Genomic DNA, 18282 nt, shown 5'->3' with positions numbered 1-18282 from the left:
GGAGCAATGCCTATTGCCTAGATGTAATGTAAAATGTATAGAGGAGTGAAAATGGGGAAAAAATACAAAAAGTTAATTTTTCACCATTGTACTCACTATATGTTAAAAAACAAAAAATAGATTCAATTCATCTTATTTTGTGCTATAAACAAATATTAAAATGATTGTGATATTTGTAAATTAGTTACATTCAAATTCAAGTCGATCGATCACTACATTTTTGTAAATAAGTGAAATAGCATTTAATGAGTTGATTGAGTAAAGTGCATAAATTATGTACATCTCTTTAGTCCCGAATTCCACTCTAATGATTCATAAAAGGATAATTTACATTAAGTGGTAGGTTTAAATCACGAGTGTTTTTGCAGTTAGTCGACTTCAGAGAAAAAAAAATAAAATCCAAGTGATTAAAGTAGAATAGGTTGGTTAAAATTTCGTGCAAATAAAAAGACTAATTATATACTATTTATTTTGACAGATAATATACGTGCCTTTTTTTTTGTTTTGTTACATGAGTAAAGATAATATGCGTGCCTTTGATATTATTTCTCTGATCATGCATATTTCAAATTTGACATAAAATGAATATTTTTTATTATGCTATTCAACAAAGGAAATTTACTTATATTTTAAAATGATATTTTGGTATTATGTTTTTCTTATTATTTTACTTGTAAAATAAAATTTTATTTACTCACATATCCAAAAAAAAAAATTTAGTGTTCTTTGCGAGGGTTTCGATTTTCATATATATAGTGAGACGTACTCTCTATTTTCATATTAGAGTATATATTCATTTCAGTAATGTACGTCCAAAAATAGGACTGGCTTTTCCATACATTGTGCATAGATTTTTATATACATCGAGAACAAGTCCAATCCTTGATTACTATACGATGATATTTTTGGTACATCTAGTAGCTTTTTGAACATTTAATGTGATAAAATGGCATTTGGGAAATCTTCGGAAAGTCGAACGTAGAATTCAACCCCAGTTAAATTGATCGCTTACCAAATGAACTGCAATATAAAACGAAATATTAATAAACCCTAAACCCTAAAAGTTCTATAAACAAATAACTTGTTACATATAAAAGAAAATACTAAACACACAAAAAAATGATATGTATATAGTTGTAGTGTACGTACCAACTTCTTCTTCTTCTTCTTTTTCTCAATGTAAGCCGAGAGCTCCTCTTGCTTAGAAAGTGAATCCTCCAAAGCCTAACCAGACCGAGCCATTAATTTTATGATGTAAATATTTTATAAAAACTTGTGCATCAATATAAAATGGTGAGAAAAATAATGCAATAATCACGTCCCTAATTAAGATTATGCTTATAGCTCAATGCATGCTTGATTCAATTATTTTGAAGAACTAATGAACACTTATTTATTGAAAATCTTCATGAATTTTTCCTGATAGAAGAGGATATGCGGTAAAGAGAATATGAGAGAATTTGTTACATTTTCAGATAAAACATAAGCTACTATTATATGTTTGAAAAAAAATAGTCTAGGCACTACTTTTATATTTTCATCTGGTGAGATAAACCACTGTATATGGTAAATTTATTTATTCTTACCTATATTAATAGTTATTTCTGATGTGTTAACATTAGTGCATGATCATTAAACGAGGAATATATGTTTCATGATTTAGTTTTTATAAAGATAAAACTGAAGTACATTAGCATAGGTACCTATTCGTACCGTTCTTCATGATTAGAGTTTTCAGTAATATGCATGCCCATTTAAATGCAGACTTTTCAGTAATATATATATTTTTTGCATATTATTAAAGTGAAACTTATTCTGATTTTACTTTACTGATAAAAAAAAAAGGGTATATATTTGTTTACCTTCTTGGTTGCCAAGAGTTCATTCTCCAAAGTATCAGCACGGGAGATGGCAGCATTGAGCATTTCCTCCTTCTCAGGTGGCATGCAGATGGTGACGTTGTTCATGTTGATCATCTTCTCTTCCAACTCAGCCATGCGTTTCATCACAGTCATGAACTCCTGGGCAGAGATTGCGGGGTTGGTCATTTGGTCAGAGTTTGAGATCTGCCCCTTGTATTCGCCACCCAAGTTGGAGTAGAAGTTCGCATCTGTCAGCTTCTTTGGCATGTTCCTCGTCATCCTCACCATGGTCAATATTCCCATCACAAAGGCCATCACGCCAGTGAAAATTTGGGAGTTCACTTTCTCGTGAATCTTGAACGAATCAACCATGGCGTAAACGTCTGATCCACCAGCTATCAATACCACAAAACAATCATGTCACTAACTAGTCTTTATATGATAAAATATTATAAGTTTCTTTTGAATGATTGAAAAACTTAAATGCTATAGTAATTCACTTAAATGCATGTGAGGAATACACAAATACTTTTATTATATTAGCATATTTGTTATATGAAGCTTTTTGGTAGATGGTCTCACAGCTTTATCCAAGTTCGGGTACGTAAAAAAGAGAGTTGTATTAGTCCTTCAACAGTTAACGTAAAACTTGTCAAAATCTCAAACAGGGATCACCCACGAATGATTCATGTAGCCGATATCACATGTTGTGATAGAACTTCTACTGCTGTTGTAGTATATGTATGCTTCTTATTTTAACTTGTTTTTTAATAGACAAATAAGTTGGCGAGACTTATCTAAAGCACCTCACAGATGACTTTAAAAAGTTTCAGTCATTTAGAAATATGCGTTATAGAATAGATAAACAAAGGTGCAATTCTACCTTTGGACACTGCAAATTTCTGATTGTCTTCGACCTTTTTATTCCAAGCAGTTTTTTCAGCAGCGGGGACAAAGTCCTCGTAGTTGTATGCCTTAGCAGCAGGTGCCTGTTATATTTTTCGAACATTTAGTAATTTTTTAATATCAAAACAAATGGTGCATGAGACTTCTAAAATATGCAATCTTCTGCATAAAATGTCCACATTGAAGCTACCAAAATGTACTACAAAATATGGTTAGGACGAAAATATGTCATTGATATATATACATTAAATTTTTGGTGTAATTTTTCATATATATTAACCTCTAACTATATTTTTGAGATATTAAGCATGGATAATATGAAAGATGCTAATGACATACCTCAGCAATGACAGCAGACAATTGGGCGGTGAGAGTTGCCTCCTTGGGAGTCTCTGGTTCCTAAACATGCTTATTGATTAGTTTGATGATTAATTCATAACAGAAGAAACATAGGGTTAAAAAAAATCATCAAATGGTTTTGTATACAGAAAAATATATACAATTCAAAATAGAAATGGAAAATGAAAGTCATATGAGCTATCTCACCTCAGAAGTTGTCTTCTCTTCCATGTCAGGAACCTCACATTTCCTTGAGCATTTGTGTGCACCGTTTTGAACCATCTGCGAGTCCATATAGATATACATAAAATACATAAACTTGCAAATCCATATGGAACAAAAATTGTTAATTAAAACATAAAATGATAAAGAAAAAAACAAATTGTAATCACACCTTCATTATTTCTGCATCCTTCCAAGGGCCCTTATCAGAGCGCAAGCAGCCTTCAGCACAGTTGCAACTGCCTCCCAAAAACTCTGGCAACTCACTGGCAAAGCAAAATCAACAGACACGAAGATTGTTAATAGCCTTAAGTCAATGTTGATAAAAAGGTTTTGCATACATAGAATATGAAAATTTCGGAGCAGGAAAAGGATTGATATTACTTGTGGCACAAGGAAAATCAGGTACTATGATGTAATGTAAAAGTATGTATCTGTTATCATGAACTCACCTCTCATCTATTATTTCAAGCAATTTGCTTTGATACTTGTTGCCAAGAACCTGATAAATTATAAGCTCAATTAGATAAAATCCCATTTTTGTAACAAAAACAAGATAAAATCCCATTTTCTTGACAAAAAGATAGGAAGATATTTAACACAAGGTCTTAGTTCTCTCACATGGATCTTTGATGTGGTCTTTGGGTCAAGGAAAGATTTAACAGTGCTCCACAACATTCTGAATCCAGAACCTGCATTGATGATGAACATGCGGTTCAAGGTCTGCAGTGAAGCCACAAATTTCATGATATTACAACCCAGTAAGCTACAATATTATTTGGAACTAAACTTTTATGAAAATCTTGACCAAAATAAAAGAAAAACATACTTCAGGGTAGTTGTCACCATCAATCTTCTGAAGGGCCATGATGAGCTCCCTGGCATGCTTGTTGAAGTTCTTAAGCCCCTGTGACATTAAGATCAACATTGCAAGTTTAATTGTCATGTTGCTGTTAAGTTACTATTTCAATTTCATTAATGGATTGGCTCCTTTCTAATACTTACCACTCCTTGCACATCAAGGATGGTTGTGCTTTGATCGATGTGTTTCTTTGCAGCAATGGAGCAAGCTGCGAATTTCACATCGAATGTTCTCTCAAACTCCTTGACATGGTACTTGATGTAGCGATCCATGGTTGTGACTTGCATCAACTTGGTGGCATCTACTTGGCCCAACCTCTCGATGTACACTGGTCTTCCATCTTTATCAACTCCGTGATGTCCTTGAGGATAATATTGCAACACTTCATCGAGTTCCTTGAATTCAAAATCCTAATATAGAAGCCACTAAATCAGTAAAAAAAAAGGAGGAGATAAATTATAAAATAAGTGGAAAAAAGGTTAATTGGTTTAGTATATAACACTATTAATACATCCCCTGAAGTCTCACAAATAACGTTGTTCAAAAAGAAATACCTCGACGATGGTGTCAGCACCGAATTCCTTCCTCCAATTAATCATGTCAGACCACATTTGCTTTGATTTCTCAAGGTCAAATTTCCTGGCCCTCAGGAACCTGTTCAACAAAACGCAATTAATGCAGAAAAAGTGTCAAGTTCTTACTCAAACAATTGAGTGAATACATAATTTGGTCCCTAAAATTTTTACTTTCATTGTTTTGCCTGTAAAATTGGTTCCTGAAGTTAACAATAGGGACCAACTTGTAATGCCAAAAACTTTCAAGGATCAAAATGACATAAGGGGGCCAAACTATATAATTACTCTGACTATGACCATTATTTGTAGGAATGGAGCCATGGATGCAAATTTTATAATTAGGATAGCATTCCTATTCACTCTTACAAAGATGAATAGTTTCCACCATTATGACCAACCTTGTTGAGTGTTAACAAATTGTATCAAACTTTTGTGACTCATTGATAGGAGGCAAATTAAGCAAGAAAAGTGAGGTGACCTGAGCAACATATGATAATCATCGTGCTTCTCAGGGAGAAGCTCTTCCAAGACAAGAGCCTGACGGAACTCATCAACAGCTTTGGACTCCTCGGCATCGCGGATATCCTCGATTTCAACCGACATGACCTTGCTGCTGCTGCGTCTCCTGCTCTTTGTCAGGGAGTTCCTCAGCCTCTGCTTCAAGGAACCAACCCGATCACTCTTTTCTAGAGCTGCAATATGCAACCATCAATCACAATTATTTATTCATATCATCGTAGCCAAACAAAAGTACTAATGCTTGTGTGATTTAGCTTTCTCAGCTGAAGAAATAATCGTTCATTTTTATCACAAGACAACTTACATTTAGTTTTGTAAGTTTTTTCATTTCTGATCAGAATTCGAGTTTTACCTCGTACATTCAAACTAAATCTTTATTGTGCCGGTTACTAATAATGTGTTTGATATCAGATCATGTATATACGTAGTTTTCACATTGAAGTTGAAGCAGCTAGTCGTAGCTTTTACATCAAAGTCCCATTTGACGTGATTTTTATAGTTGGAGAACGTAGTTCCAAATTAACATGCATGCACTAAGATAAAATTCTAGCCCTTGAATCGAGAATAGTAAAAGAATCTATGTGCCCTTTATGGAATGTGATGTGTGTTTTGTCCAGAAATAGTCTGAACCAAAGATGTAATGGACAATTTAAGATGAACCCTCGAAAGAAAGAAAACTGTTAGGGAGATGAAACTGACATGTCTTTGGAGACAGGGGTCCAGACATGGTGTGGCTTTTGTTGATAGCTTCTGCTGGGTATTCAGGGTAATCAATCACTCATCATACGAAAGCAGAAAAAAACACAGCACACCCGAATGTCCTGCATGCATGCGACCCCACCAATCAGTAATAATTAATCCATCAAACATATAATAATGCATGCAATTAACATTTGCACCAACGTGCATGCCATGCAAACACATGAGCCTCGTGTCATGAACGTAGCGTAACGCATGAGTGTGAGGTTTTAATTAGTGTGAAAACTAATGAAGTAGAATAAGAAACTGAACTGAACACCGGAAGATGGAAGAGAGGAACGAGTATCCAATGGGATTTACAAAGTTCGACAAAAAAGAAATGAAGAAAGAAAAAAAAATGACCTGTTGATAGCGAAGGGGACAGGGAGAAAGGAAATAAAGAAGTTATAAGAAGAGAGGATAAGCCTGAAAATAGGTTCTAGTTTCAGAGACAATGAGCCTTCCACAATGGGGCCATTGACCAAGTCACGGTTTTCTATTTTGGAGAAGAGAGATATCAATAGAGAAAAGACAGAGAAAAGACAGAGATAGAAGCAGGTGTTTAGGCGAAATGTGAGGCTGTTCCACTCATGTTGCATCCATTTCTCTCCCATGATCATGTCTCTCATCCCTTTTTGCCTTGCCACATGCGAATAATTCTTGATTGTTGTTTACGGAAACACACCATCCATAAATAACAAACAATATCAATCCAAATCAAATGCTCATTTATCAGCAAGTATGTTGTTATTGGAATGTAAAATTAAAATTAAAAAGTAAAATAGTAAGTTGATTTAATTCTTATAGTTATTTATGGCATTTGAGTAAATGCTGAAATTAGTTCCTAAAATTGGATGTCGCTCTTAATTTAGTTTGTGAAATTGTATGTCCATTCTCAATTTAGTACATGCTTCTAATAAAACTCAAATAAAGTTATTAAAAATGTAATTTTTCACTCATTTAAGTTGTTTTCTTAAATAAGTTCTAATTTTTTAAACAAAAGTGTCTAAGTAGTATATGATAGTGTCATATATGTATATGGCATACATATGATATATATGTGAAGTGACACATGTCACATAAATGTAGCACATGATGCCTATGTTTCACGCGACATATGACTATAAAATATAATATTATTTTAATCTCTAAATCTATAACACTATATTACTTTATTTCTTGAAATTGTAACTTAATATCACTTTAATTCTTAAAATTTTAACTTGATGTCACTTTAATCTCTAAACGTTATCATAATTTTATTTTATTCAAGTAATTATGACTTGAATGTTTACATAATAAAATAAATAATTAAGTTAATATTTTAAATACAATGATAAATATATTCATTATTCAATTGTCAAATTGTTATTTTTTTTATTCAATTTATTTTATAACAAATAAAAAATTTCCAATATATATACATATACATATACATATACATATATATATATATATGTTATTATAATAAAAATAAATAAAATATCAAAGACATAAAAAATTTAATTTTTTGGGAAATCAAAGTGATAGATATTTTTCATAATAGGAAAATAAGAAACAATTTTTATGAGAGAATTAAATATGAAAATAAAATATAAATATGGAGAAACTAGAAACTATTTTTATTTATGTATTTTAGAAAATAAAATGGATAATTAAAGAGGGGGGAAATTGACAATTAGAATAAGAGATATAACATATTTAAAATATTAAAAAAAAACTAGTACTTTTCATATATTTTTACCTGGTAAAATTGTTTTTCTGTATAGAAAAATTGTTCGTCTACCCTCTCCTAAACAACAGGGTCCATCTGCTCCACCCTAGAGTTCTCCCCTTACAATAGAAGCTGATCGAGATAATCTTCTTGTTGGTCCCTTCAAAGCTCTCCATTTTGCTTACTAGAAGCAAACACTTTATGAAAGAAAATTTCACAAGTTACTTAGCCTCTAAACATTGAGTTGAGCTCTGATGAGGTGGGAGACTAGTCTTAAGGGGAGATCCACTTTTGCACAGTCTTTTTGCTAGTGCTAAAAGGGGAAGTAGAGATTAGTTTTTGAACAATTTAGCTTTTTTTTTTTTATACATTTTTTTTGTATGATATGCTCTAATAATTGGATATGTTCTGATTAATTATGCTTTGATTAATGGTATATAATTGTTGGTATTGCTAAATTTTTGCTCTATACAAATATAATGCCTTTTAGATAATTAATTATGCATTTTATCTCATACTTACATATGCTCTAGTATGAATATCATAAATTAGTAATACTTTGAAAAATAGGCTTTTTCATGAAAATAAACGACATACTCTAAACATATGATTTCATAAACACATTAGGCTCTGATATGCAACATAGGCCTTGATATACATGATAGATAACACATGCTCTAATAGACATTTGAGACTCTAATGTGCAATGTATGCCCTAATGCGAATAAGTCGATATGTTCATTTTGATAGATTCTAAAATGAATAAGCATGTTAATATACATACCTACTTAATCATCAATAATTCTATGAAATGTTCAACAAGATCAAAAGAATTTGTCAATATACATGTCTTAAATGAATGTATACGTAAAACTAAAAGCTTGTATGATCTTATACATAACGTGTGATAGATGTGTTCTTGTACTAATTTAATACATTTATAATGCTTCCACGTCTTAAAGAAAATCCCATTAAAAAAAATTCTCTGATTAAGTTATCTTTGCAAAAATCATTTGGTCTTAATCAACGAAAATATTTTCCAAGACAAGAAAAGTCTTAGTTTCAAAATCGTGTTTGTCATCATCAAAAAGGGAGAGATTATTTGGTTAAAAGATGATCTTAGATCCCTCAAACTTTCAAGTTTTAATGATAACAAACATAATATTTTTTTAAAGGAAAAATATTTTTTACAAAATACAAATTAGACGAAGCATAAGACACAAACCTTTAAACAAACGAGGTATCATTAGATAGCATATAACCTTACCTCATAAAGTCTTAAATACGTATCATTTATAATAAGTAATGACTACTTGGTGCGTGACTAACCAATTTCTTAATAGATCAAACAAAGAAAGCTTGTTGAAACTTACAAATCTATTAAATGAAGCCATGTTGTGCACAAACAAACAAGGACAAGCAAATCCCTAAAATCACAGAGAAAGTCAATAAAATTTGATGCAAAACCTTCTTTTCACTAACACGCCACAAAAATGGACGTAGTCTCAATAGTTGAGACGAACTAGTATAAAAATTACCGTGTGTTTCATCCATCTATTTTTCTACACTTTATTGTTAATGTTACTAATTTATTTCTCAAAAAAATTGAAAGTTTTTATATAGGTATTATTCAACCCCCATTTTTGGTGTCCGACTTTTCTCTACAACAAGATTATGTTTAGTTAATGGTAATTTATTTTTAAAGTATTAATATTTAATTTATAAATATTTATGATAAACAAAAAGTTAAATTAGATATGAAAGTAAAAGAATCTCTAAAATCCTAGAAAAGTCACACAAGATAATTGTTTGTATTTTATGTATAAGGGTTAATACAATATTAAATACCAAATTCTTAATATGATTTGAAAATATTTATCATCATATTTACAATATTAATTTAATTATCTATTTTATTATAAAAATATTAATTCAAGTCATAATTAGTTGATTAAAATAAAATTATGAAAATATTTGAAGACTAAAGTTATATCAAGTTAAAATTTTTAGCGACTAAAGTGACATTGTAGACACCTAATTTCGTTCAGACCTATAAACAAAAAAATGAACTTCTATTATGAAGGAAAGGAGCTCCCGAAGCATGGAAATGACATGATATGACATTAGAAGGCCTAAAGCCCAACATGTTTGATTTAGTAGCCCGGAACGGACCGTTCTAAAGCTTAAACGGGCCGACTAAAAGGCATGAAAACCCTAGCTGAGAACGAGCCAGAACGGGCCATTCCAGCATAGGTTGCTATGAGTCAAGTTCAAATCTAGAACAGATCGTTCTAACACAGAACGAATCGTTCCAGATTCAAATTTAACTCATAACGAACTGATCCAAAATAGGTTGTTCTGGTCAGTTTTGACGTTTATAAATAGTAGACTCGAGCACTGCTTCCGAGGCCCAAAAAATTCGTCTAGGAAGTCTTATTAGCTCGAAATTTCTCTCTCCTCCCTCCTATATTTCTTGAGATTTTGTGAGGCATATTGTAGTGTGAAAAGTAGCCAAAAAGTATCTAATAGATCTCCTTATTTGAAGATCCAATAAAGCTCAATCAAGAGTTATTTCATTCAATACTCTTCTTTTTTCTATACTTCTTTATTTTCACAAGTATTGTTTCAAATAAAAAGAAATAACCATGTAGACATCCTAGCTTCATCATAGGGTACCGATTTAGGGAGCTGTAGAGGTGCTTAGTACCTTCCCTACACATAACCGGCCCCTAAACCCAATTTTGGTTATTAAGGTCATTATTGGACTTTCGAAAATCTTCTTTTTTCAATCTTTTGAGCAAAATATTGGTGGCGACTCCATGAACTATTTTTTAAAATCATTAATTAAGAATTAGTCTGATTTTCGAACATTCCCTAATTGATGAGATTTTTTTAAAAAGGTAGTTCAAACCATTAATCGTAATATCATAATTTTTCGAGTTACGACAGACATTAAGTTATACTTTCAGGTATTAAAGTTAAACAGTGTTACAGTTTTAGAGATTAAAATGATATTGTGTTATATAATCATATGCTACGTGGAACATATATGTCACATGGCACACCACGTGACACGTCACATGTGTCATTCTATATATGTACCATATATATGTTACATCACATTATTGTATCACATAAACATTTTTGTTTTAAAAAAATGGAACTTATTCAATGGAAGGACTTAAATGAGCGGCGTATTACATTTTCAGGATTTTTTTTAGTTTCATTAGAATTGGTGTCTAAATTGCGAGCAACATAGAATTTTAGGGACTAATTTATATTTACTCTATTTATTAGTTATTTATAAGAATCACAATAACTAAGGTTAGTTAACACCTAAGAATGATAATATGTTAAGTCTTAAACAAAAGTTTATGGCCTAAAACCTATTTAAAGTCTATATTTTACTAACCTTTTTAATAATAAAAAAATCATATTTTTAATAAAGTTTATTTATTTAAAACAACCGGACTTAGGCTTATAAAAGAAAAAAGTATGTTAGACATAAGCAACCTATTTATATATATATGATATATAATAATAAAATATAATATATATTTTATTTTTAACAATATAATTAAATAAATAAATTTGTGATACATAAAATTAAATTATCAATATTTTTGACATTTTACACTTAGATATTTTACATACTCTTTTTGTATAAAATCTCATAAATCTAAAGTAGAAATTCTAGTAATCACATCTTCACTTGCTCATTTCCTTCATCTTCATAATTGATTATTTAAAATATTTCAAATAACATATAAATATTTAAAATATTATTTTTATAAGATTATCTTCTTTCGTCATAACATGTGGCTGAGTGTACATTAGTATATATAGGGTATACATGAGTTGTCCTTCTTAGATTATTTATTTTTTTTATTTTTATTTTAAAATTTAAATTTTAATGGTAATATATTAAATTATTTTTTATCATGCAAAAAATATTTGCATGCGTAATTTAAAATAGATTTATTGACTTATTTATTAAGTTTATTGACCTATTCAACGTGATTAATATGAAATAATTTTTTTAAATAAGTTAATAGGTCAAATTATAATTTTAAAAATATTAGATTAAGTTTATAAAAAAATCTATAATAAATAATAGGACATATTTAAGCTTTAATTTTATAGAAATGTTTGAACTATATATTAAAAGTGAAATATTTTTATTGTTACTAATACATAGTTTATACTATAGTAATATAGTAATAAGTTAGTTATGCATATATAAAAATTGCTTGTAAATATATTAGTAAGTTGATATATATAAATTCGTCTATATAATTTATGATTAAAAAATACATGTATATAAATTGACAGTTTTTATTAAAAAAATTATCTTCTATGTGATTTCTAAAAGTTATTAATATTTAATAAATATATAATCACATTATTAAATATTTTATTCATCATAAATATATATCGGTAAATTGTCATATTTGTCATGTAATAAAGTAAATTATACATTAAATTGATAAGCGTACACCAAAGAATAAACAACGTTAGGGTGAAATATTATAAATATTACTATTAATTGAATCTTGAATGGAAAGCTCTCTATTAATTGAATAATAATTTAATTGTATTTGAATTAATTTTAAGTTTGCTTTCAACAAAAACAACTTCAACAATGTATCCACTCTCAAACTTCATTATTGACATTAATATTTTTTTTTAATTAAAATCATTCTCCTTATTTTTAATATTTTTTATTGAGAAGCGTAATATCACAACTTTTATGATTTTCTATGCATATTTCTAATGATAAAACAAATTATTTTTGATTACTTAATTAGTATCTAAAGTGTTATTAAGATATTAGTTATCAAGACTTATTCTCTACTTATAAAATTTAAATACAAGTGAGTCATTGTAATAATAACAAACCAAAGCCATGAAAACATTTCGATCGGGATTAATTTGCTTAATTAGTAGAACTTTTAGCGTGAGCAAGTATTGAAAATCTCCTTATTTGAACGCTCAAAACATCATGTGATATCACGCATTTGGCATTGGTCTTACAAAAATTATAGTTTAATTTGTTGAAATAAGCAATTTTTTTTAATTAGTATGAGATATTCGGTGTCAAAAATAATTAATCTTTGTGAAGAAAATTAAACACTCACAAAGTGAATATTCTTTTTCTAACATAATCTATTTAATATCTAAGACTGAAATTAATTTCAATATGAAGTTTGTTTGTTTAGTTAATTAAATGAGATATTTTGTAAGTGAATTAATTTTATTAGATTATGACATTTTCTTTTTCAAATGCTATCTAAAGAAACTTTTTTATCCTCATTACTTAAATAATATTTCTATACATTGTTTCCTTCAATATTTGATTATTTAATTTAATTATTTCACTATATTTTGTTTTAATAAAATATTGGATCCTAGACAAAAATTCACAAGAGTTCAAAAATAAATATTAATGTTAAGGACAAGTGGACAACATGCAAGATCACCACACCTAACAAGATTTTATGTACATGCTTATCAAACATATTAATCACACGTCAATTTACCGATTCATATGGATTTGCATGTTTGAGGCCTAGTAACCAACGAACTAACTTGTTTTTTGATATATAATTCACTTAAATTATTTTTATAGTATATTTTTAATTTAAAATCATAATTTAATTATATTATATATATAAAATGTGTTGTGTAATTTTTTAGCAGATTTTTAAGACATGATATAAATTTTATTGAATTTTATAAGTATAAAATATATTTGACATGAATATTCTTTTTTTAAAAATTTAATAGAGATCGAGTCATGCAATTCGATTAGTAATTTATCGATCCAACATCTAATCAATTGATCTAGTATTCTAACTAATTTGGTAACTAATCCAATTTTTAAAACATTGCTTCCACATGACAAATTAGTAATGCTCCATGATAAAATCTTCCAAAATGAGAATTGGTGATGTTTCTTTCAACTTAATTATTATGTTTGAATAAAATAGTATAGTTTTTATGATTATTATGATTTACTTTTTTAATTTCTATTTAAAACATTGGCTCAAATTATTTTTCTTATTCAATAATTTTAGTTGTGATTCAATGATATTATAATATTGTATTATTAATTAATTAATATATGATATTGGAATGTTAAAAAATATATTATTAATTAATATTGATTTAACCATTAAACTTTAAACCAATGTTGTCACTGATTTGATTAAGAATCTAATTTTAAAAACATCGATGTAAACATATATTTTGAAGTAACAAGTGATATAATGATAAATGAGTTCTAAGGTGCACCACTTCATCATGTGGTCATGTGTACTACAAATAGTGACTGGTAGATTGATCCAACCTATAACTCTTATTATGCACCCTCTCTCACCATAACATTGTCACTCCACTTTCTTAGCAACCTTCACCAACCATTACCTATGATTGCTCGAAACAATTTGAGTCGTAACGATGTTCCTTCAAAACCCACAGCCGTAAGTCATCATACAAGACCCATTATGAAGAAATCCTTTAGCCATGAGCAAGTCACTTTCATTGCTCCTTTCTCCAACACCCCTCTCGTTGTCGTCGATAGCAACATCTTGCACCCTCTTCTTGGAGAAGCGTGGCATTCACTCCACCATACTTGACACTATCCATCTCTCCCCCTATTTCACTTCACCCTTGCAATATTTGAGTATTCACAATCTTGGAGGAAGATTGGGAACCAGGTCATCAATTCTCATTTGTTAAAATTTGATCATCACTCAATTCTTTATCATTGATGATTTTCAATTTGTTAAGATCATGTAATAGGAGTTTTGGTGCGCAAGTGGAAAGATATTGTAAGAGAGCTTCACAACAGTGACAAGGAGAGAGAGAGAGGTGGCGACAACAAAAAAAGGAGGAGTCATTTGAGAGAGTGATGGTGGGGTAGATTATAAGACCCAATAGAAGATTGTTGATGGCAGAAGGGACGGTGGAGGAGCACTAGATGAGGGAGGCTTATTCTTATCAGTCCCAAAATGAAACAGTTACCGAAAATCACCTTTGAGTACAATACATGGTGGTTAGTGAAAAAGGCTACTAGAAAAAGGAAGACAGTGTTGTTACTAAGTGGGAGGGTGCATCATAATAATAAAAGCTAGATAAATCTAAGGATCATTATTTATGGTGCACAAATAGATCACATGAAACAATGATGCACCATAGTAGAACTTGTCATAATGATAATGCATTCACATTTTTGTTTTTGGTATAATGGTAGTAATGATGTTTGGAACTATGATTTCATGCATACTTCAAGTCCTGGCCCAATCCCAGTGGCTTCTAATGCACTCGCAATGGAAAATAATTGAATACATTTTAGAAAACCTATATCAATTTCTTCTGTTACAAATTGAGTTACAAACTTTTGTCACTCTTGGATGGGAGAAACGTTGGCAACTTCCTACTTGAACAGGTTCATACAATGGTGGTAGAGCGGTACAGTATCCGTATGATTGCTATGGATTCAACCCCTTCCCAAAAGCAAACAAACCAAAAGTGTAACAATAATTATACAAGCCCGAAATCCAAAAGGATATGAAGATAAACTGCGAACTCTTCTTTTATGATGCCACCAGCTGATTTATTCTAATCAGAATCAGAATCAGAACCAGCAATTGTGGAGGATCTAACGACTTTACGTGTACTGTCAGGATATTCATTATCTTCATCCTCATCTTTCTTCTCCGCAATTATGCCTGTCAAATGACAGTTAAAAAACCTTCCAGTCACTAAGTAAAAAAAATATTTATTTATACATATATATATATATATATTTATTTATACATATATATATATATATATTTATTTATACATATATATATATATATATATTTATTTATACATATATATATATATATATATATCGCATTACCTTTCTTTATCAGTAGAGCCTCCAGTATTCTTGTGCTAAAATCATCTTTCCCTCCCAGATCTTGAAATCCTACCAATCTATCTACTGCAACTCCTTGTCTGAAGAAAGAAACACCTTAGCCAATATACAGCTATAACAAATCAATTTTATCTGCATTTATTATATATACTCTATCAGTTTGATTCAGTAACATTATTTTATTTCTTCCAGGATAGCTTCTGCCACCAAATATATATTAGCACCTGTGTCCTTTATTTATTTTTTGTGGGTGGGGTATTGAGGATCAAGATTGTTTAAGGATTCTAAACTTCATTCTCATTTTTTTGAGACCTAACAGAAAGATCAACACTATTCAGTAATGAATGCACTAAATTGACAAAGTTCCAAAAGGTACAGATTTAAGCCTCACCTGAACAGTATGACACAAGGCAAAGTCTTGATAGCCAGTTTTGTAACAAAGAATGGTGCATTCTGCATTCCATTTTCAATAGCGAACTTCATTCAATTTCTTTACCAAGACTAACAGTTGCATTAAGATAATATGTCCAATGTTACAGTTACATTAACTCAATCCCAAAGCAAACTCCAAAATCATCTCTATAGAATGGTTTATGCTGACCTCTGCATCAAGCTTGATGAACTTTGTATCAATATGCTTTGGTGTGAGAGACTTTAAATGCTTATCCATTATCCTGGAAACATTTGTTATACAACAGGCAATGCAACAATGTGCATGTCAAAATTAAGAGACAGAAAGATTACAAGTCACGAGGAATAATATTTAAGGCAATAACATACTTGCATCTATAGAACTCCTTATGGTAGAAGTGACAAATCACTTTTTCACTTCCAGTGACTTCACCTAAGAAATCCCCCTCGCTTATCTCCCTGTATTCTCCATGACCTTTCTTCTTCCATGTCTCCCGTTTCTCAGCTTCTTTCTATTAAAGACAAATCTGGTTGTGAATGGCAAGGCAATTTATAAATAAAAAAAGTAAAAACAAAAATTTGTATTTCCTTTGCATCTCGGTACTTATGGAGATTGTCACCTTAAGAGCTGCAATTCTATCTGCATGCAATTTTTCCAACTCAGGATCCTGACATCAACATCGTGTAGAGTAGTTAAATTAGAATGAAGGGATCAACACATATTTTTATATGATGAGGTTGAAAAGTTTGCAAACCATACATCCATCAACTCATCAAGGTCAACCTCCTCATTTACTGAACTTGATGGTTGTGCCTTCTCTTGAGCAAGCAATTCCTGAAGGGATCATAGCATGTGTTACATTACAATCAATATGCAGCTTCTGGCATAAGAATTATACATAACAACACTCTTCAGAGAAAATTATAGCATAATGTTAGCATTTGAGAAAACAGAAAATTAGTTTAAAAACATACCACATAATACTTTTGAGAAAGTAGCACTTCAAAACCTATCACCCAGGACATACAAAATTCAACTATTCATAATCTATTTTAAGCTTCTTAAACAGAGTGCTATATTAAGAACATTTGATAAGAAAAGAAAAAAAAAGATAATTAAGGGAAGGAGTTCATAGAAGAAAAAAAGAGAGCAGTAAAAAGGTTTAACTATTGTTATATAATGCATTTTGGGCTTGCCACGTGGCCTATGGCCTTTGGCCAATGATAAATGTTTAACTATTGTTATATAATGCATTTCATGCCTACAAGTAGCTAACTAACTAGGCTCATTTTTTGCACACCTCTTACACTCACTGACTTGGGGTCAGAGTGTCTTTGCATGTATTAACAAATTTTGCTTCTCACCGGATGTTGTTGTTGCTTGTCCGAGCCTTCTTGCCTACCTGAAGCATCTACCACATTCGAAGGCACCAAAAACACCCCATTTTATTTGCTCCAAATGAAAACAAGTGCAAGTGCATACCCATATTCAAGTATAAAAGAACATTACAATGTCATAACCTTCTGGTAACAGTAAGCAAACTAGGGTAATACCGTAATAGTTACAACCATCTTTGTAACTATCAAATCATGAAAAAGGTGAATCGCAAAGGAAAAGATTGAACAACAGAACCAAATGAAAAGCTTTACTCCATTCATGATATCATAAAACAACAATAGTGAGAATAGATTGTGCTAAGACCTAAAAAAATGACATCTTTATCTTTGGACCTAGGATCTCACACAAACGTTGGTGCAAAGCGAAACCACCGAATAAACCGCAAAGAAAATTGCATTGAGAAGTGAAGAATCGTTAAATTACCTTCTGGTAATCGCGAGCAGCTGCAGCCATTACGTTTCCAAACGCGAGATTGGACAGAGTGGACTTCACCGCGTTTGGATCCATCTCTATTGTCAACAAAAATCAAAACCAAGATCAGAAATTTAAAGTAATAACGATTAAGACGCAAACTAAATGATGGCCGCACCGTTAAGATCTGTGTGCAGTTGTGGGTGCTAAAAATGGGAAGAGAGAAAGTTTTTCAAAAATTGAAGCTTTACTGCTATGTATGTGTTTGTTTCTTTTGTTGATGGAAGCTACAAAGCTATCTGCGTCGTCCACGAAGGAAGGAGAAAGGAGACGGGTGTGGGTTGGGCCCGTTAGCAACGATTCATAGTCATGGATTCGTGGCCCTAATTTTCTAATT

The 18282-nt window shown here is 30.7% G+C and overlaps 2 protein-coding genes across 3 annotated transcripts; both read right to left on the bottom strand.

Annotated features, from left to right (window-relative positions):
• Positions 1 to 770: 770 nt before the first annotated feature.
• Positions 771 to 6406, bottom strand: SFH12 (SEC14-like 12). Its single transcript, XM_020372158.3, has 15 exons — positions 6297 to 6406; positions 5985 to 6106; positions 5245 to 5458; positions 4746 to 4845; positions 4335 to 4601; positions 4159 to 4236; positions 3951 to 4052; positions 3782 to 3831; positions 3502 to 3595; positions 3315 to 3389; positions 3108 to 3167; positions 2746 to 2851; positions 1863 to 2257; positions 1150 to 1224; positions 771 to 1020 (listed from the first exon to the last, which is right to left on the bottom strand). Exons 2-15 carry the CDS (start codon positions 6010 to 6012, stop codon positions 1009 to 1011), a joined length of 1656 nt encoding a protein of 551 aa, XP_020227747.1. The 5' UTR covers positions 6013 to 6106; positions 6297 to 6406; the 3' UTR covers positions 771 to 1008.
• Positions 6407 to 15069: 8663 nt separating this feature from the next.
• LOC109807529 (thioredoxin domain-containing protein PLP3B) lies at positions 15070 to 18282 on the bottom strand. Of its 2 annotated transcripts, none has more exons than XM_020370071.3 (9): positions 18137 to 18282; positions 17898 to 17983; positions 16836 to 16910; positions 16696 to 16743; positions 16445 to 16587; positions 16266 to 16338; positions 16056 to 16117; positions 15647 to 15744; positions 15070 to 15470 (listed from the first exon to the last, which is right to left on the bottom strand). In XM_020370071.3, exons 2-9 carry the CDS (start codon positions 17979 to 17981, stop codon positions 15361 to 15363), a joined length of 693 nt encoding a protein of 230 aa, XP_020225660.1. In that variant the 5' UTR covers positions 17982 to 17983; positions 18137 to 18282; the 3' UTR covers positions 15070 to 15360. The 2 variants fall into 2 exon arrangements, with proteins under 2 accessions (XP_020225660.1, XP_020225659.1); XM_020370070.3 differs by having other exon boundaries at positions 18064 to 18257.

This window comes from Cajanus cajan, chromosome 5 (assembly GCF_000230855.2).
Source record: "Cajanus cajan strain Asha chromosome 5, NIPB_CcT2T_4, whole genome shotgun sequence".
In the NCBI taxonomy this organism is placed as follows: Eukaryota; Viridiplantae; Streptophyta; class Magnoliopsida; order Fabales; family Fabaceae; genus Cajanus; species Cajanus cajan.
Note: the sequence above shows the minus strand (reverse complement) of the source record. Positions and strands in the feature narration are given on the sequence as shown.